Source organism: Gymnoscopelus braueri (genome assembly GCF_963280865.1).
Source record: "Gymnoscopelus braueri genome assembly, chromosome: 24".
Classification (NCBI taxonomy): Eukaryota; Metazoa; Chordata; class Actinopteri; order Myctophiformes; family Myctophidae; genus Gymnoscopelus; species Gymnoscopelus braueri.
The window spans coordinates 32215256-32232456 of NC_137626.1; the positions used below are offsets into that span (position 1 = coordinate 32215256).

Consider the following 17201-nt stretch of genomic DNA (forward strand, 5'->3'; position numbering starts at 1 on the left):
ATGACATAAAAAAGTTTGAAGTGTACCTTAAAGTGTGTTTAACGAGGTGCAACATCTCACCTAACCTGGCCTGGCATTGGCCGGACTGATAGCATGGAATCACTCACATACGTTCCAGGTGTGGGTGGATCTGCGTTGTCGGTCTGGCTATGTGCCAGGCTAACCCTAACCCCTAATTAGCACTGTCTCTTACCCCCAAGAGACAGTGGGGGCAGCAGCATGCCCCTTGGACACAGGCCGGGGTCTGATCAGCCTTGGTCGGGTCCCCTGGAGGAGGGTGTCTGTTGCAAGACCCGAAACACCCAGTGACTCTAAGTTTGTGCATCAGTTGATGTTTTATTAACTGTTAGTACCAGTGGTGTAAAGTAACTAAGTACATTAACGCAAGTACTGTACTTAAGTACCATTTTGAGGTATTTTTTACTTTACTGGAGTATTTCCAATTTTCACTAGTCTACTTTTACTTCCACACCCTCTACATCTCAGATGCAAATATTGTACTTTTACTCCACTACAATTATTTGAAAACTTTAGTTACCAGTTACTTTGTAGATTTTGATTATTATTACAAAACATAAATTACCCACTTCAGCCCTACATTAGGCCATTTGAAAATAGCCAATCTACAAGCTGACAGCTCTACAAGCTTGTGAGCTTGTAGATCTGCTATTTTCAAATGATTTTTTATACATTTTATATATTTGACAACTTGTGGAATGGGACATTCTGCATAATGAGTACTTTCTACTTTTGGTACTTTAAGTACATTTTGATACCAATACTATTGTACTTTTCACTCAAGTACATTTTGAATTCCGGACTTTTACTTGTAACAGAGTATTTCTATTGCAATATTGATACTTTTACTCAAGTAAAAATTATTGACTACTTCTTCCACCACTAGTTAGTACAAACATGATTAAAAAATTACTTGAATTGATCAATTGATTGATCAACTCAATCAATCAATCAATAAATCAATCAATCAATCAATTCAATAAGTAGCAATTAATGAACTGCTGTCTGCAACGTTGAAACTGAAGGAATATCAATCCTGCCAGGGTTATCTTTTTCGGTTCCATCCCAGTGTTTCCAGATTGTGTGAGAGAAATAAGCAACCAGGTCCATGAAAACAAGCCCAAAAGAAGTGACTGAAAATAGCAGATCATCTACAAGCTCTGTAGATCTGCTATTTTCAAAAAGAATCTTGGATAAAAAAAATCAAAATATTTTTTAAACATTCTGACAACACAAAAAATTGGCACAGGGAGTACCTGGCGCAAAACATTTTCAGATGGGGTTAAGGGACATGAAAATATCTGTATAAATAATATATTTTTTGGGGGGGGGGGCCCAAAATAAGCAGCTGTACTTTAGAAACAAGCCCCAAAAACCGCAAGCAACTTTACAGAAAAATAAACCCAAAGTCGCTTATGATAAGCGGACATGGCAACACTGGTTCCATCCCAGAGGTGGGGCCAAAGTTGTACATGTGTTAAGTTAGCTGCACAACATTGCACAACACCAGGAAGTTGGCTCACTTTGCCTTCAAAATTAAAATACGGTTTAGAGCATTTCTCTTGTATTGTAGATCAGTGGTTCTCAACCTGGGGTTCGGGAGTCTTTGGGGGGGGGGGGGTCCTCAGATGACAGTGAAGTGGCAATTTAAGGACTTTTAAGACCTTTTTAATACCTACAAAATGTAAAAGAAAAGATAAGAAAAAAAGACCATTACTGCATCAAAAGTACTCAACAAACTATAAAAACAGGTCAGACATTGGCCAAATTGTCAAATAATATAAGAAAGAGGGGGAAATTGTGAAAATAGCCGATCTACAAGCTCACAACGCCTCGCTTCGAGGCGTTGTGAGCTTGTAGATTTATTTTCACAATATTTATCTGTGGAACCGAACTGAGTCAAACTAAATGTGATTCCTACAATTCCAAGTGTTTGTCAGGGTGGGGGGTCCCCAGTTCAAATATGATTATTTTGGGGGGGTCGCGGCCTGAAAAGGTTGTAGATGACAAAATAAAATAATATTAAAAGGTAAAATAATAGGTAAAATACAAATTAGAATATCAGAATAGAATCTATACAGTAGTATATATACTGAATGAATGTTTTATGCTGTTGTACTGTAGGCCTACATATTCACTGTTGAAGGGCTGACTGTTAATATATTTATTTATTTGTTTGTTTTTGTTTGTTTATAGGCTACACACATTAATTTCATTCAGAGACCCAGTGCACATATCTAGTGCCCGAATCTATAAGCTCAATCTTGTGCTTAACTATTTTATATTGTTTTCATTGTATCCTGGTTTGGTTCTACTGACTGACTTTTACTCTTAGCTGTACCGTCTCTGATCTTTCTAGATATAGATTTAAATTAGATGTATAGATACAAATACATTGTGTTGCTGTTATTGTTGATTGTATACTAGCATTTTAGTGAAGGAAAGTAACAAACTCATACCAAGACTATTGTGGATTGTCTCCAATCTACCACAACTGCTGCTGGTGCATGAGCCTCAATTAAAAATGCATTGTCATGGTCTGTCTGTTGTACAGGGGAGTCTCTCTAACACTTGGTTCTCAAGTATTTGCATGTCACGGACCCCCAAATTGATTGATTTGGCAGGAAAAAAATATCAGAAAAATAAATAGCAAATATACAAGCTCACAGCGCATCACTTCGTGGCACGCTGCAAGCTTGTACATCTGCTATTTTTTAACTTGTTTGAAAAATCTTGAAAGTGTGAGAACTACTGATTCATAAGGCATTTGCAGTGGTGTAAAGTAACTAAGTACATTTACTCAAGTACTACTTAAGTACAATTTTGAGGTACTTTAACTTTACTGGAGTATTTCCAATTGTCTATACTTTTACTTCTACTCCACTACATCTCGAAGGCAAATATTGTACTTTTACTCCACTACAATTATTTGAAACCTTTAGTTACTAGTTTCTTTGCAGATATACATTATTACATTATAAAACATATTAACCACTTTAGCCCTATTTTATACCTAGGCTATTTGGAAATTCACAACGCGTCGTGATGCAACGCGTTGTGAGCTTGTAGATCTGCTGTTTTCAAATATGTTAGTACTTTTACTTTTGTTACTTTAAGTACATTTTGATACCAATACTTTTGTACTTTTACTCAAGTACATTTTGAATTGCGGACTTTTACTAACCGAGTACTGCTACATTGCAGTATTGATACTTTTACTTAAGTAAAACATTTGAGTACTTTTTCCACAACTGGGCATTTGTAGAATCAGCCTCATGTCTTATTGGCGACATAAAAATAACGCTTTTTATTTTGAAGGACACTACCGGAAGTGCTGTTTTGACCCCACTTACGCTGCCTTGACGGCCTGTGTAAGTTGTAAAAGTTGAATACACACTGCAACGTCCCAACTGACGAGACACACACACACCCGTCCTACAAAACCAGGTGAGAAATGACACTACAACCTTTTATAACGTCTTTAACGTCTTAAACACCCGTTCATGTTGTTTTCCTGGGTCACGTTTTATCCTGCGTCGTCGGTTCAGTTAAATTCCCCTTTTTTTCCTCAGCTCCTGTATTAAGTTGACACCGTGTCGATTGACATTCCTTCACAGCCAATGGTCGCGTTGCCTTGTAGCCTTTCGTCCAATCACAAGTGCTTATTTCGCGGAGGCGGGACCAGCAGGGTCTGCAGGGAGAAGTGGTCATATTAAGTGTTGTGTTTGTACAGTAGTCAGCTGATTGAAGAGGAAACAACATGTCAGCTCACACTTTATGATGTATATATTGTTCCTCCTTGGGTCATATAGGGGCTATTTCTCTCTCCTTTTGTGTGTGTAAAGTTTTCAAAATGGAGGCTGTTCTTCTGACTGAGCTGCAGTTCACTGCAGGAATTGCTGGCAGCTCCAACTTTATGATATATATTGTTCCTCTTTGGGTCATATAGGGGCTATTTCTCTCTCTCTCTCTTTTAAACTTTTCAAAATGGAGGCTGTTCTCTGACTGAGCTGCAGTTCACTGCAGGAATTGCTGGCATGTCTTTAATTATCAACCTTGATGATGAACATGTCAGCCCAACGTTATGATATATATTGTTCCTCTTTGAGTCATACAGGAGCTGTTTCTCTCTCTCCTTGTTTTTCTAAAGTTTTCAAAATGGAGGCTGTTCTGACTCTGAGCTGCAGTTCACTGTCTGCAGGAATTGCTGGCATGTCTTCATTATCAACCTTGATAGCAAGGCAGGCAGCCCACATAGTAATGTGTGCATGTGTGTGTCATGCCAACACACACCCTTGTTGGTGGGGTGTTGCCGGCCATATACAGTGCACACAGGGAAGGCAATTTTATTTGTGCAGCACACATCATCAATAAGGGAATTCAATTTGCTTTACACATAACATCAAGCAAAGGAAACACAATGATAAAATTATAAAATGACATTAGGATGCATAAAACAAAAGAAGTAAAAATTAATAGATAGTTACAGTGCAGAGAAGAAAAGAAAAGAAAAGGAGAAAAAAAGAAAGCCAGCGGCAAAAAGAAAGGTCTTTACTTGTGTTTTAAAATATGTTTTCTGGGAGTTCGTTCCAGATATGTGGTGCATAAATAATAAATGCTGCTTCCCCATGTTTATTGTGGTTGTAGGAACAGAAAGCAGGCCTTTCCCAGATGACCTGAGAGGTCTGGAAGGTTTCATGATATCGTACAAGATCAGAAATATATTTTGTCCCTAAACCATTTAAAGCTTTATAGACCAACAGTAGCATTCTGAAATAAATTCTTTGACACACAGGGAGCCAGTGCAAGGATTTAAGAACACACAGTGAAATCTCAACTCTGAGAGGGCACAAAATGTAACCAAATGGAATGCACTACGGGTCCATTTGGTTACATCTTGTGCCCTCTCAGAGTTGCAAATGGTTCCTGTGAGTTGTGCGTGCCCTTCACGGCCTCTCTCGGACCAGCAGCGCTCATAAAGGTCAGAGGGAAGTGTTTTTTTTCCATATCTGCCAACCCGGAGAGAGTATTTACTGTGGGCTGGTAATCAGCCACTGGTGTGCTGTGTGTGTGACTAGGGTTGCCAACCCTTCCCTTGAAATACGGAATCGTTTGGAAACCGAACTGATAAGGGATAAACAAACTTTGTTCCTTATTTTGGGGGAATCAATCAATGACACACATCTTACAAGTTCAAACAGCTCATATACGTACATACATAGCCTACTATAATACAGAGGTTGGGTTGTTAATATAATAATGTACAGAAACTGTACATATATATACAGTGAGACTTTTTCTGGATGTCCCTTATTTTTCTTGGAAAGGGGACGGATGTCCCTTTATTTGGATTTCAGATAGTTGGCAACTCTAGGTGTGTCCGACCTTGTTTTTTTTATAGCAGTTTTTATTGTAGATGTTCAAGTTTGTTGGTTGAATTATCCCACACAGCGCATCATCGTTAATGTTTACAAACCATTTGACCAAAGACATTATGACAGCAATAAGCTCACTGAGCTGTGTGTGTGTGTGTGTGTGTGTGTGTGTGTGTGTGTGTGTGTGTGTGTGTGTGTGTGTGTGTGTGTGTGTGTGTGTGTGTGTGTGTGTGTGTGTGTGTGTGTGTGTGTGTGTGTGTGTGTGTGTGTGTGTGTGTGTGTGTGTGTGTGTGTGTGTGTGTGTGTGTGTGTGTGTGTGTGTGTGTGTGTGTGTGAGCATGGCATGCAGCGTGGCGCAGGTTGTGTGTGTACAGTACACGTAAGGGGGGTGTTCTCACAACAGACCAGTTCAGTCTTACGGTGCGTTTTAACAGCGGGCGATCAGGATAGTATTTTCCGGAAGTGCATTATATGTCTATGAGAGCCGGCAACTACTGGCGATAGGGCGAAGTGAGCGGGGGGGCGATGAAAGATGGATTTTCTTTATCTTTTGGACGATGTCGTCCGGCGATCGCCCGATGTTAAAACATACTGTTAGGCCGCAACACAGAGACTGAATTGGACATTACAGAGACTAAACGGCAGAAGAATATACCACAAAGACATTACATAGTTGGGTTTTCCATCATGTACCTGAGGCCAACCCGTCACACACCCTATATGCCCTCACAGAAGCGCTTGCACTGGGGCTGAACGATCATTATCGCTGTTGAGATATTTGGCATATATAGATATTGATGTATGGTACGAAATTTGGTCCATATCGTGAAGCTCCAGCGTGCACAGGCACGTGTCGTGCACCCCCCTCCAGTAGCACCTAGATTTTCATTTTTTGTTTCCTGCAGGAAACCCTGCACAGGGCTGCTTGCGAACAGGTGACTTGCTGGGCAGATTGGCCTTCCAGTCAGACAGACACATTTACAGTTCAGCTCAGTCATTCCTGCTGTAGTTCATCGAGAGGTGATTTAGCTTTCTGGTCCCGCCAGACATTGACAACTTTACGATACAATACGATATACTTTATTGTCCCCGTGGGCAGACCTGTCTTTGGTGGACTCAACATTACAGAGCATCTGCCTCCATAGGCTGATGATATATAGGGAGTTTTTATGCTTCACAGTAAGATGTTGTGCTTTGTCCTAATGTAGTTTTCCTGTAACTTTCTTTGAGGTAACTTTATGGAACAGCTGCCTTCAAAGCTGATGCGGGACTAGGCCTACTGCGTCTTATACATGCAGATGTTACCCATGTCCCGTTCAGAAAACATCTGCCATGTGACTGTGAGGCAGAAAGACTCCTACTTCAGCTTTGGACGCAGGTAGCATAAAGTTGCCTGACAGAATGCTAAACCGTTGTCAACTATGAATACTGATTATAGAGCCTGACCGTTTTGGCCGATATATCAGCCATTATTCGACTTGTTTTTTTTATAAATCGCAAACTCACAAACTGACCTTGTAGATTTGCTATTTTTGAAAATCTTTAAAAGGTAAAACAATCTGGAGACATTGTCGTCAAAGAAAGTCAAACAATGGGTAATATATCAAGAAAACTGATATATCTGTCAGGCTCTAGTTTGCATCTACAAGCTCAAGTTTTGAGCTTGTAGATCGGCTATTTCCACTATTCATATAAAGTTATTAAATTATCTAAGTAATTTGTCATCCCTGTGCACCTTTTTGTTTACGAAGCCTAAAAGCAAAAAATAAATGTAATTTTTATTCATTTACATTTATTTTTGGCTTTTAGGCTTCGTAAACTATTGTTTTATTCATATTCGTGTTTTATTCATATTCCAATGTTCAATGCCAAAAACACAATTTTATCACAATTATTTGTGTGACAATCGTCAAGTAAAAAGTGTAATCGTGACGGCCCTAGTTTGCAGTGGCATTTGCTTTGCTTTGCAGCAAAATGGTGCATGACTTTGTTGATGTGGTTTATCGTAATGAGGATGTTGGTTGAATATGAACCAGTAAGGCCAGTTTGAACTTCTTTGAAGGCTTATCGCAGGCCAAGCCACTGCATGACAGCTTTATATCCTTTTACTGGAAGAATGTACAACTCTGGGAGTAGGGCCACTACTTTCTCCTCTAAGTTGATACCTTGGTGGTTGGTGTTGTTGACACAGTGCAGTACGGTATAGGTGGCATCTGGGTGGTGCAGGGGTAAATGTCTTGCCCACCAGACCACCACCACCGTGGAGGGTGGGGGTTTGAATCCTCCACACCAAGGGTTTTTTATGAACCAGGGACCACCGTTGTGTTGGGATATGGGCGTGGTGGTGTGGGGGGGGGAGCTTGAAATTAAATAATGACTGTAAAGGGCTTCATTTAATGTTAATTCGAGGTGAATTAAATCAAGCCCTTAACAGTCATTTAACTGAGATACTATGCTAGTGGTCCAGAGCTCAAAAAAGATTGAGAACCACTGATCTATTCCTTTCCCATGTTTGCCCTTATTCTGTTCTCTTAACCTTCCATATTAAACTCCTGTTAACTGATTCATTGCAACTTATGTACTGTATGAGCGAGCAGACACATGCGATTGATTATGGGCACATTTCCTAATAATGGTGACTCAACCGGGCAATCCGGTACAGTTTCCCTTGAGAAAACAGAAAACTCCCTTTTTCTGTGAAAGTTCTTGCCAGTAACTGACAACATTGACACGTCAACATATGTCACCAGGTAATTTACTGCACTGTTTCTCAACTAGCGTTTGATAAAATGAAAGTAACTACATTACTAAATGCATGGTCAGGGACCACATGCAATACCTTCACGGACCACCAGTGGTCCACAGACCACACCATGGTGCCTCCGGCTGTACTCGTACATCCTTGTGACAATAAAACTCTTGAATCTTGAATGGGAAGCTGGAAGGGGAGGATGCTCTCTGTTGCTGCAGATAGTGACTCCTTCAGATCGGCCTGTTAGGCAACGGTGTCCCCCCACATGTGTTGGGTGAAAAGAAGCAGCTGGTGACTCCACACAAGTTGTACTCTACACCCTCTCAAGACCACCAGCAGGGGTTAGCAGTGACAGGACGGACTATACACATGGAGAGAATTTAGCATAGTGACTAAATTGTTGAAACAAACAAACACAAAAACACCTCAGCTGCTGGTTGGATAAGAAAATGTAATCGCAGTGAATTCCCCCTTAGGGATGCTCTGATTATGCATTGCATTCATCACTTAACCCATTTAGACCTGAGGTCGATTCTAAAAACGCCTTCTAAATCCTAACCTACGTTTTCTGAAAAACGTATATTTTACTTTATATTACTTATATTATTTTTCAGGATTAGCAAAAGTAGCAGATCTACAAGCTCAAAACGCGTCGCTTCGCGCAGCGTTTTGAGCTTGCAGATCTGCTACTTTTGATACTTTTGTGTGACGCGGTAGAATATTCAAAAAAGTTTGAATATGGAGATAAGAGGTTTCTGCCCGACTGCAACAATATACAGTATAGTAAGTAACAACTAAAATGACATGCTTTCCCGGATTTAAAGGTATGAAAACGTATTAATGGGTTAAAGCATCATGAATCTTTTCCCTCTTATGTGCGCATCCTCTAATTTGATTAGGTATCACAATCCGTTGCTGAATGAGGTTACATTTGCCATTCAACTAAAGTTGGACTAGTCTGAAACTTTATTTACGCATGTCGCTGCATCGTGTGACGAGCTCTCCACTCCATCAAAGGACGACTCTTGAAACACACGGGGGGAAATGTCATTTATCCAAATGTCTGCCACTAATCCTTATTTCCGTGGCGTGTGTTTGCGTGTTCCTTTCCAAAGGCTCTTCTTCTTGTCAAGTGTTGGCTGCTGGGCTGAGGGGGCTGACACAGAACAGAGACCATCATGGCCTCCGGTAAGAACAAGGGCCAGAGCTCTCTGGTGCTCCACAAGGTGATCATGGTGGGCAGTGGAGGCGTGGGGAAGTCTGCCCTCACCCTGCAGTTCATGTACGATGAGGTGAGTTATGCTGGCATACATGCAGTGTGATAGGGCTGGGCAATCAATATCACGATTATTTCCAACTTTTTCCTCACTTACGATTAACAATTCTTTAAGTGAAGCGTTGTGAACTTGTGGATCGGCTATTTTTCAATATTTTTGTACACCACCATTGTACAACAAAGTATAATACAGGGTTAAATGGTTAACACATTGATTGCCAAGATCAAGTTAACTTGATCTTTCAAATCCATCACTTGATTGCCAAGATCAAGTTAACTTGATCTTAAAAAAATATATATTTATTTATTTTTTGTTTTTATTTTAAATTTGACCCAAAGACCAAGGAGCTATGATTTTTCGAAGATCTAGACTCCTATCCACTTCCTTGTTAACTTAAAACTTAAAATTTCTGTATCTCGGCTCCTGAGTACTTATTTTTTTCTCAATTAAAAATCTCTGGCATAAAACTGCAAAAAATCTGAAATAATTCTGGCAGGCAATGTGTTAATCATACTAATCGAGTTAGTCTATATAAAAAAAGAAACAATTAGAATTGTTTTGTGTCGATTCATTGATATTAAAAAAAATAACCATTACTCAAATAGCCATCACGAGCAAGATTAAGTCTGTTATTGGTTCTAAATATCGGTTTCGATATATTTTCAGTTAATTGCCTAGCCCAACTGGGTGACAATCTCAAGGAGATTGAATTCTGCATCGTGTGTGAGTCACACACGATGCAGAATTCAATCTCCTTGAGTGGGCAGACATAATGAAAGAGGTCACACATGGGAGAGGATAGAATGCAATGTATAGAATAATTAATGAATAACTCGCGACAGGCTGTGATTGCGATTTGTATAGTACAGCTAAGGGACCCAAAGATCTGGCATCGGTCAGGTTCTAAATGCTAGTGATGATGATGATAATGATTACTGTACATTCATACTAAGTTCTTGTATACAGCTTGGTGGATTATTAAACGTAAAAACAAAAATGTCATGCAGTCTTGGCACGGGTAGATCTCTGATGTACGTATGTGTCTCTCCGTCCAGTTCGTGGAGGACTACGAGCCCACCAAAGCGGACAGCTACAGGAAGAAGGTGGTCCTGGACGGGGAGGAGGTGCAGATCGACATCCTGGACACGGCGGGACAGGAGGACTACGCCGCCATCAGGGACAACTACTTCCGTAGCGGAGAGGGCTTCCTGCTGGTCTTCTCCATCACTGAGCAGGAGTCCTTCAGCGCTACCATAGAGTTCAGGTGAGGGAACTATAAAGCCCTGGTTACCAAACCTTTTAATTTCAAGGACCCCCAGTTTGATATGCAACTGCCCACGGACCCCCATAACTCTTGAGTGGAACCAAAGGGACCCGTAACATGTTTGAAAATGTTTGCCTATAGTGAGTGACATGCCGAAGATCTGGACGCCAGGTTGAAAGTTGTTAAAAATCTGGACACATCGGTTGCATGATTACCAATATTTCGGTCAGGCTCTACTTTAATTTGGAAATTCTGCCCAAGCTGTCAAAATAACCAACTCAAACATTTCACAGCAGTACATCATTTTACCACCCTGTTGTTACTACAGACATCTGTAGGAACATGTCAGTACCTTCAAATTTGCGATAGAAAGTTGGAAAATAGGTCGCCCGGGCACCCAAAGTCCTGGATGGTAACGCTATATGACCAAGTTCTAAGCTGCAGTGATGACTGGGGTCACAGTTTGCTACATTGTGTAGTTCACCCAAAAAAAATCACACCACATGGAGTCAATTCATGGATATTTTTTAGTTTTTGTCGCATTCCTAAGCCAATAATTTGATGGGTTAGGTAGTAATTTGATTGGTAGGCTGCGGTTCCGGTAGGAGAAACAAAGGAGACTTTGTGAACCGCTGCCGGTCATCAAATTATTGGCTTAGGAATGCGACAAAAACAAAAAAATATCCATGAATTCAAGTCTCCATGGGGTGACTAATCAATAGAAAATATTTTTGGTGGTGAACTATCCCTTTTAAACAAATAAATAATTGTATTTTATTGTTCATAGTGTTAAATGATGAAGGTTTTGTGATTGAAACGTTGCACCAAATAAAGTAGCCTACTGTTAGCGGGCATGTTTATGTGTGTGTGCGTGCGTGTGAGAATCCCTCTGACTGTGTGTGTGCGTTTATGTGCGTCTCAGGGAGCAGATCCTGCGTGTGAAGGAGGAGGAGGGCATTCCTCTGCTGCTGGTGGGGAACAAGTCGGACCTGGAGGATCGGAGGCAGGTGTCGGCCGACGAGGTGACGTCCCGCTCCGCCGAGTGGGGCGTCCAGTACGTGGAGACCTCCGCCAAGACACGAGCCAACGTGGACAAGGTAGCTAAACCTCCTTTTCACTGTACACCTTTATACCAGTTGGTTCCCAAACATTTTGGTTCAAGACCCAAAAGAGAGATTAAGACGTTTGCCCGGGACCCATACTAGAGAAAATAGCAGATCTACAAGCTCACAACGTGTCGCTTCGCGCCACGTTGTGAGCCTGTAGATCTGCTATTTTCACTACTACTTTTTATTTTATTTTAAAATGTTATGGTAATTATTGGATTTTTTATTTTATTTATTTAAATACTTTAAAAAAACGTTGAACGTTGATTTTTTTTTGCTGGTTAAACTTTTTTAAATCTTTTTTAAATCTAGGTTGTTCTTTTTTTTTATGGGAAAAAGGGGGATATTTACTCACGACCCATACAAATTGCTCCGCGACCCAGACATGGGACCCGACCCACTGTTTCGGAAACGGTGCCTTATACTGTAGGTGCTGGTCTGGTCTGATGTGCTGCAGTTTAGTTCCTCAGGTTAGGGACACACTAGTAATGTTGGAAAGGGATCTTTTAACATCATTGAGCTATGGCTCCTACTGATTGTAAATCTTTAAGCCAGTGCGTGGACATTGCTCAGTGGCAGCCTAAAAGCTGCTATGGGTCAAATGCATGAATTATGAAGAATTCTGGGTACTTGCATATACTTTTGAAATATATACTTCATGCACTTTAAAGTCCTATTTATACTTGCCGTATCCATGTAGGCATGATTGTCCATGGACAGCGCATGTACTGTATATGATTATTTGTACACTACAATTTGGGGTCTGAAGAATGCGTTGCACTCAACACAAGGAATAATCTGATGAGAAGAGATCTACTGTCCTAGTTTTCTTATCTTGCGTCAATTATGTCTCTGCATTCTTCTTATTCCCTGTAGAGCCTAATAAATTGCTTCAACAAAGCTTTGAGACATTTTTATTCAGGTTTTTATTCTGTTCTTGCTTGTATTCCGTTTAACAAACGTACCATTGAACGTCACAATTTCAAGTCCTTTATGATATGATATGACATGATGCAATACAGCGAGATGAGACAGATCTCCTCTCAACCTCTCCTCAAACAGAGAGTCTATTTTTTTTCTTTTCTGGCGCATGTGCAGTAGTTGTGCATAAATCACACGCCATGACATTTACGTCATATGACGAGGCTACGTTTCTTCCCTCAACTTCACATTGTTACTCATTGTTAGGACATGTGTTTATGCTGTTAATAAACGTACCGCCTCCACTCCCCAAACAGTTTACTGTACAAACTGTTTGTATCATGGTAGTTTTATTTTGATAATTATTTGACTTGTACGTTAAGTTAATTTGAAGCATCCTGCTTCAAATGATCATGGAATGGTGTTTTTAATAAAGTGTTATTAAAATTCTCCCTCCTCTTTCTCTCAATCTATCTTTTCTCTCTCTCTCTCCTCTTTCTCTCAATCTATCTTTCCTCTCTCTCTCTCTTTCTCTCCCCTTATATTCTTTCTTTCTCTCTTTCTCCCCTCTCTCTCTCTCAGGTGTTCTTTGACCTCATGCGTGACGTTCGGAAAAAGAAACTGGCGGAGAGCAAAGACAAAAACGGCACGAGTGGCAGGAACAAGAAGAAGAAGTGCGTACTACTTTAACCCCTGACGTGGAAGTACATCCACAGAAAAACAAAATAAAAGGTGCCAAAGCCCCCCAAACCCTCTTGTTGAACGGACCTGCGTGAGTGAGACGGGCAGCTGCAATAATAATGCGTCACTCACTGCCCAGACCCAATTAACCGGGACACCATTCACCTTACAACATCGGCTGGTGCAATTTCCTCATTGCAAGAGCCATGCCGTTTTGTGTCTTATCATGAAAGGGAAACATTTCACGGGTGATTCCGGGAAACGTCACAGTAGGGCTTGGGCAATATGACTTCAAATCAATATCACGATTATTTCAAACTTTTTCCTGATGAATGATTATTTTATACACTTTTTGTTTTACCTGGTCTATTCTGTAAATATTACGGGTGCAACAGTTAATCAAAGTAATTGATTGAATCGATTTTCAAAAATTGCCACCCTTGTACAAAAATGTAAAAAAAACAGATTTGTTGGAGAAAAAACAAACTGCTTCTCGATTATTTGATTAACCTGCAAGATTAAGGCGGTTATTGGTTCTAAATATCTGTAAAATTTTGGTTAATTGCCCAGCCCTGTGTCGCACGTGATTTATAGCTAAATGGAAACATGTCACAGGTGATTCCTAAAATGATTATGTTCTGGTTGTTGCACAGAACCTCCCAGCCTACGAAAGGACTCGATCGAGGCGTCATGCCTTATTATCGTCCAATTTTTCCTCCCAAGTCATCTTATAATCAATAAGAAAATTGCTGTGCTTGGCATACATAATCCATATGCCAATCACTGTCTTGAGTCAAACTATTCTGTCTATTTTCACGTTTCCTTTATATATCACGGTATAGTTCAGCGCTAGCAATGGCACTGCTTTAAGCACAATTTATACGTCATACATTTATACAAGACAGTTTGCCACACTATTGTACGACGGTGTATGAATTTAAGGTGCTGTAAGTGATATTTTTGGATAAAACAAAAATATTTATTGTAAAAAAATAAATGTTAAAGCTTTGTATTGCAATGATAGTTATCATTGCTATAATTTTTGTTCAGTAACAGAGTGTCTTCCCCTCTCTCCAGCTCTTTATTAAACAGAATTTTCATCGAATCAGGAGCGAAAACCTGACAAAAATAATGTATCGGCTTGTGTTCCACTTCAAGTTTGTCTTATTTGTTTAATTGTTTCTGTTTCATCACTTGCAAAACTCGTTTATGTATCCTGTATGAGTTCTCTCTCCTGAAAACATGTATTCTGTTTACCAGAGAGCTGGAGAGACGGGGAGACCCCCGTTACTGTACAAACATTCTCCAGCAATGATTACCGTCAGAATATAGAGCTATTTAATACCTATTTTAACAAGCAAAACTAAAAATATCACACCGGCGTAAGCCTGTTGAAGCAGGGGTTGTTGTGGCTAATGGGTTTCTCTGGTTCCTTCACTGTGGAAGGTACCGGACCATTTCTTTTTTAGGGTATTTTCTACTCTGTATTTCACTAGTCTCACGTAGCCAGAACACTATTCCACCGTCTCTGAATGCTATATAGAGTCTGGAACCACACCTCCTGAATGCTATATAGAGTCTGGAACTACACCTCCTGAATGCTATATAGAGTCTGGAACTACACCTCCCAAAAGCTCAGAAAGGAAGCTGTCATCTGTTTGTCATTTCCGTTATTAAAAAATATATTGTAAAATGTCTTAAAAACTTATTTTTGAATTCCCATTTCTGCCAAGCAGCAATACATATTTAGACTAATTTGATTTACAGTAGGATAAATTTACACAACTTAGTGGAAGGGGGATGCTTTACTCCCGTTTTCGGCGCTTCCTTTGCATCAGACTGTATGAAAAATACGAAAAGTGTGTGAGTCTGGCTCGAGAGACTAGGGTTTCACACCGTGAATGTCACAGTAAAATCCTTAGTGTTATTTTAACTCCAACGTGTGTAAAAATGTGAAGAGCGAGTGAACGTTTGTACACTCTTCCTTAGTGCTAATTTAACCAAAATGAGACCCATAAGGGTCATTTGGTTCCATTAGTACACTCTGCGGAGTTAAAGTATTTGACTGTGTATACTGGTGTTTTTGTATCCTTGCAGGTGTTTCAATTTCAAATAGGTTAAAGTAGGAACACAATAGGTAAATAAAATGTACTTTAACTCAATGTAAGACTTGTATTATGTTAGCATAGAATTGGTCTTGACCCAGGATTGTACTTTTGGTTACGTTGTGCAATATGTATCCATTGTATTGATGAGAATGAGATTTTCACTCGTCTACCCTGACCATGTTTAGGTCTAATATTGTAATAATAATATAGACTGTACAATTAAAGATGTTCCATAAACATACATAGCAGTATGATATATCATCGTTGTCGGGTGGAAACCTTGGATGTTCAAAACTATTACTTTTCAGGAAATGGGGGGGGGGGGGGGGGCAATGGATCCAATATAGTTATTATTTAGTCACAAGCTCTTAATACGTTTCATTGGTTCAATATTTATAAAACCCACAGACGCATGTATCCACCTTCACTTTCACAAAAATATTGAAGGGGCATTCATTTGTGGGGGAAAAAAATACTAAATATATGAAGATACAAGGTTTCTGCCCGACATCGACAATATCAAACTGGGGGTCTTTGAAATTAAAGATTGAGAAACACTGATGTTAGAATACCTTGGTGTACTGCATTTGGTGGACACGTTAATTGTATCCAAAGAACCATATTGTACAATAATTCAACTGTGCGTATGGTTTTAGCTTGGAACTTTACAATTTCCTCTCACTGCCATAACCACTTAAACCCTATATACGTAGTTGGCCGGAGTCTCCCAGGGGTCTATACCAGGCCCCCCTCCTTTTCTCCCCTCTACACGAAATCTCTTCGCCGAAAATAGCTGAGCTGACCGACAAGCTATTTTCGCCGAATGTTGGCCCCCAGAATATAAGGATAAGGTTCAAGTGATTAATTTTATCCAAAGAACCATACTATAAAATAACTATGGTCTTAGCATGAAACTTCACAATTTTCCTCTCACTGCCTTAAGATGAAAAAATAATGACACATTCCTGTTTAGTTTACTTTTCTTTTTGTAATGAATGCTTCCATTTTCACAGATCACACACACAGCTTGTTGTATTTCGATTTGTAAAGGGAATGTATTTAATCCACTCAAGTTATTATGCTATGAAGTCATTCCATTGTCAGACCATACGGATTAATGGATTTCTGTGATGGGAGTAGACTCTGGAATGTAAAGCACAGTTGTAATATCTCAGATGAAACTACATGCATTATATACACACACACACACAAACACATTTGATAATAAAATTATTCCTATGGTTATTTGCGGAGTGGCTGGGCTTTTGAATTTGGATTGCTTGGGCATAAACTAATAACAGTTTTGACCACTAGATGGCACTAGCTGCCTACTTTCTCGTCAAAGAGATGAAAACGTGCTGGTGCTGATGAGGAGGATAGTAGAGCATATGGAAAGAGAAGGAGGAGTGAAACAAGTGGTTCAGTAGGTGGTAAAGAGACGTTTGTTGTTGGGATGAAAGCTGACGTACAGAAGACTGCATCTTGGTTCTTCAGTAGTCCACATGAAGCTGGAAAGTTTGTGGAAAGAACATTCGGGAAGGTACAGTTAGTGAGGATCACTAGGAGGACTGGGATGGTCATTATTGAGTGCAAGGACTATATCTCTGCTGTCGGGCAGAAACCAGCTAACTCCAAAATGTTCATTTTTCAGGAAATGACAATCAAAACAAAGTGGAGTTAGGAGGTTTTGTTCATCATT

General features: G+C 39.9%; 1 protein-coding gene across 1 annotated transcript; it reads left to right on the top strand.

Moving 5' to 3' along the window:
- The first annotated feature begins 3356 nt into the window (after nt 1-3356).
- Nucleotides 3357-15739, top strand: LOC308080926 (ras-related protein O-RAL-like). Its single transcript, XM_080423033.1, has 5 exons — nt 3357-3465; nt 9261-9437; nt 10478-10686; nt 11609-11783; nt 13296-15739. The coding sequence occupies exons 2-5, from the start codon at nt 9324-9326 to the stop codon at nt 13401-13403; spliced, it is 606 nt and encodes a 201-aa protein (XP_080279159.1). The 5' UTR covers nt 3357-3465; nt 9261-9323; the 3' UTR covers nt 13404-15739.
- The last annotated feature ends 1462 nt before the right edge of the window (nt 15740-17201 follow it).

What these genes read in the sequence shown, in the direction of transcription:
- LOC308080926 (XM_080423033.1), top strand. Translation starts at nt 9,324, where the DNA reads ATGGCCTCCGGTAAGAACAAGGGCCAGAGCTCTCTGGTGCTCCACAAG. An exon ending in AGCGCTACCATAGAGTTCAG is followed by an intron (nt 10,687 to 11,608) that starts GTGAGGGAACTA and finishes TGTGCGTCTCAG; the next exon opens with GGAGCAGATCCTGCGTGTGA. An exon ending in CACGAGCCAACGTGGACAAG is followed by an intron (nt 11,784 to 13,295) that starts GTAGCTAAACCT and finishes TCTCTCTCTCAG; the next exon opens with GTGTTCTTTGACCTCATGCG.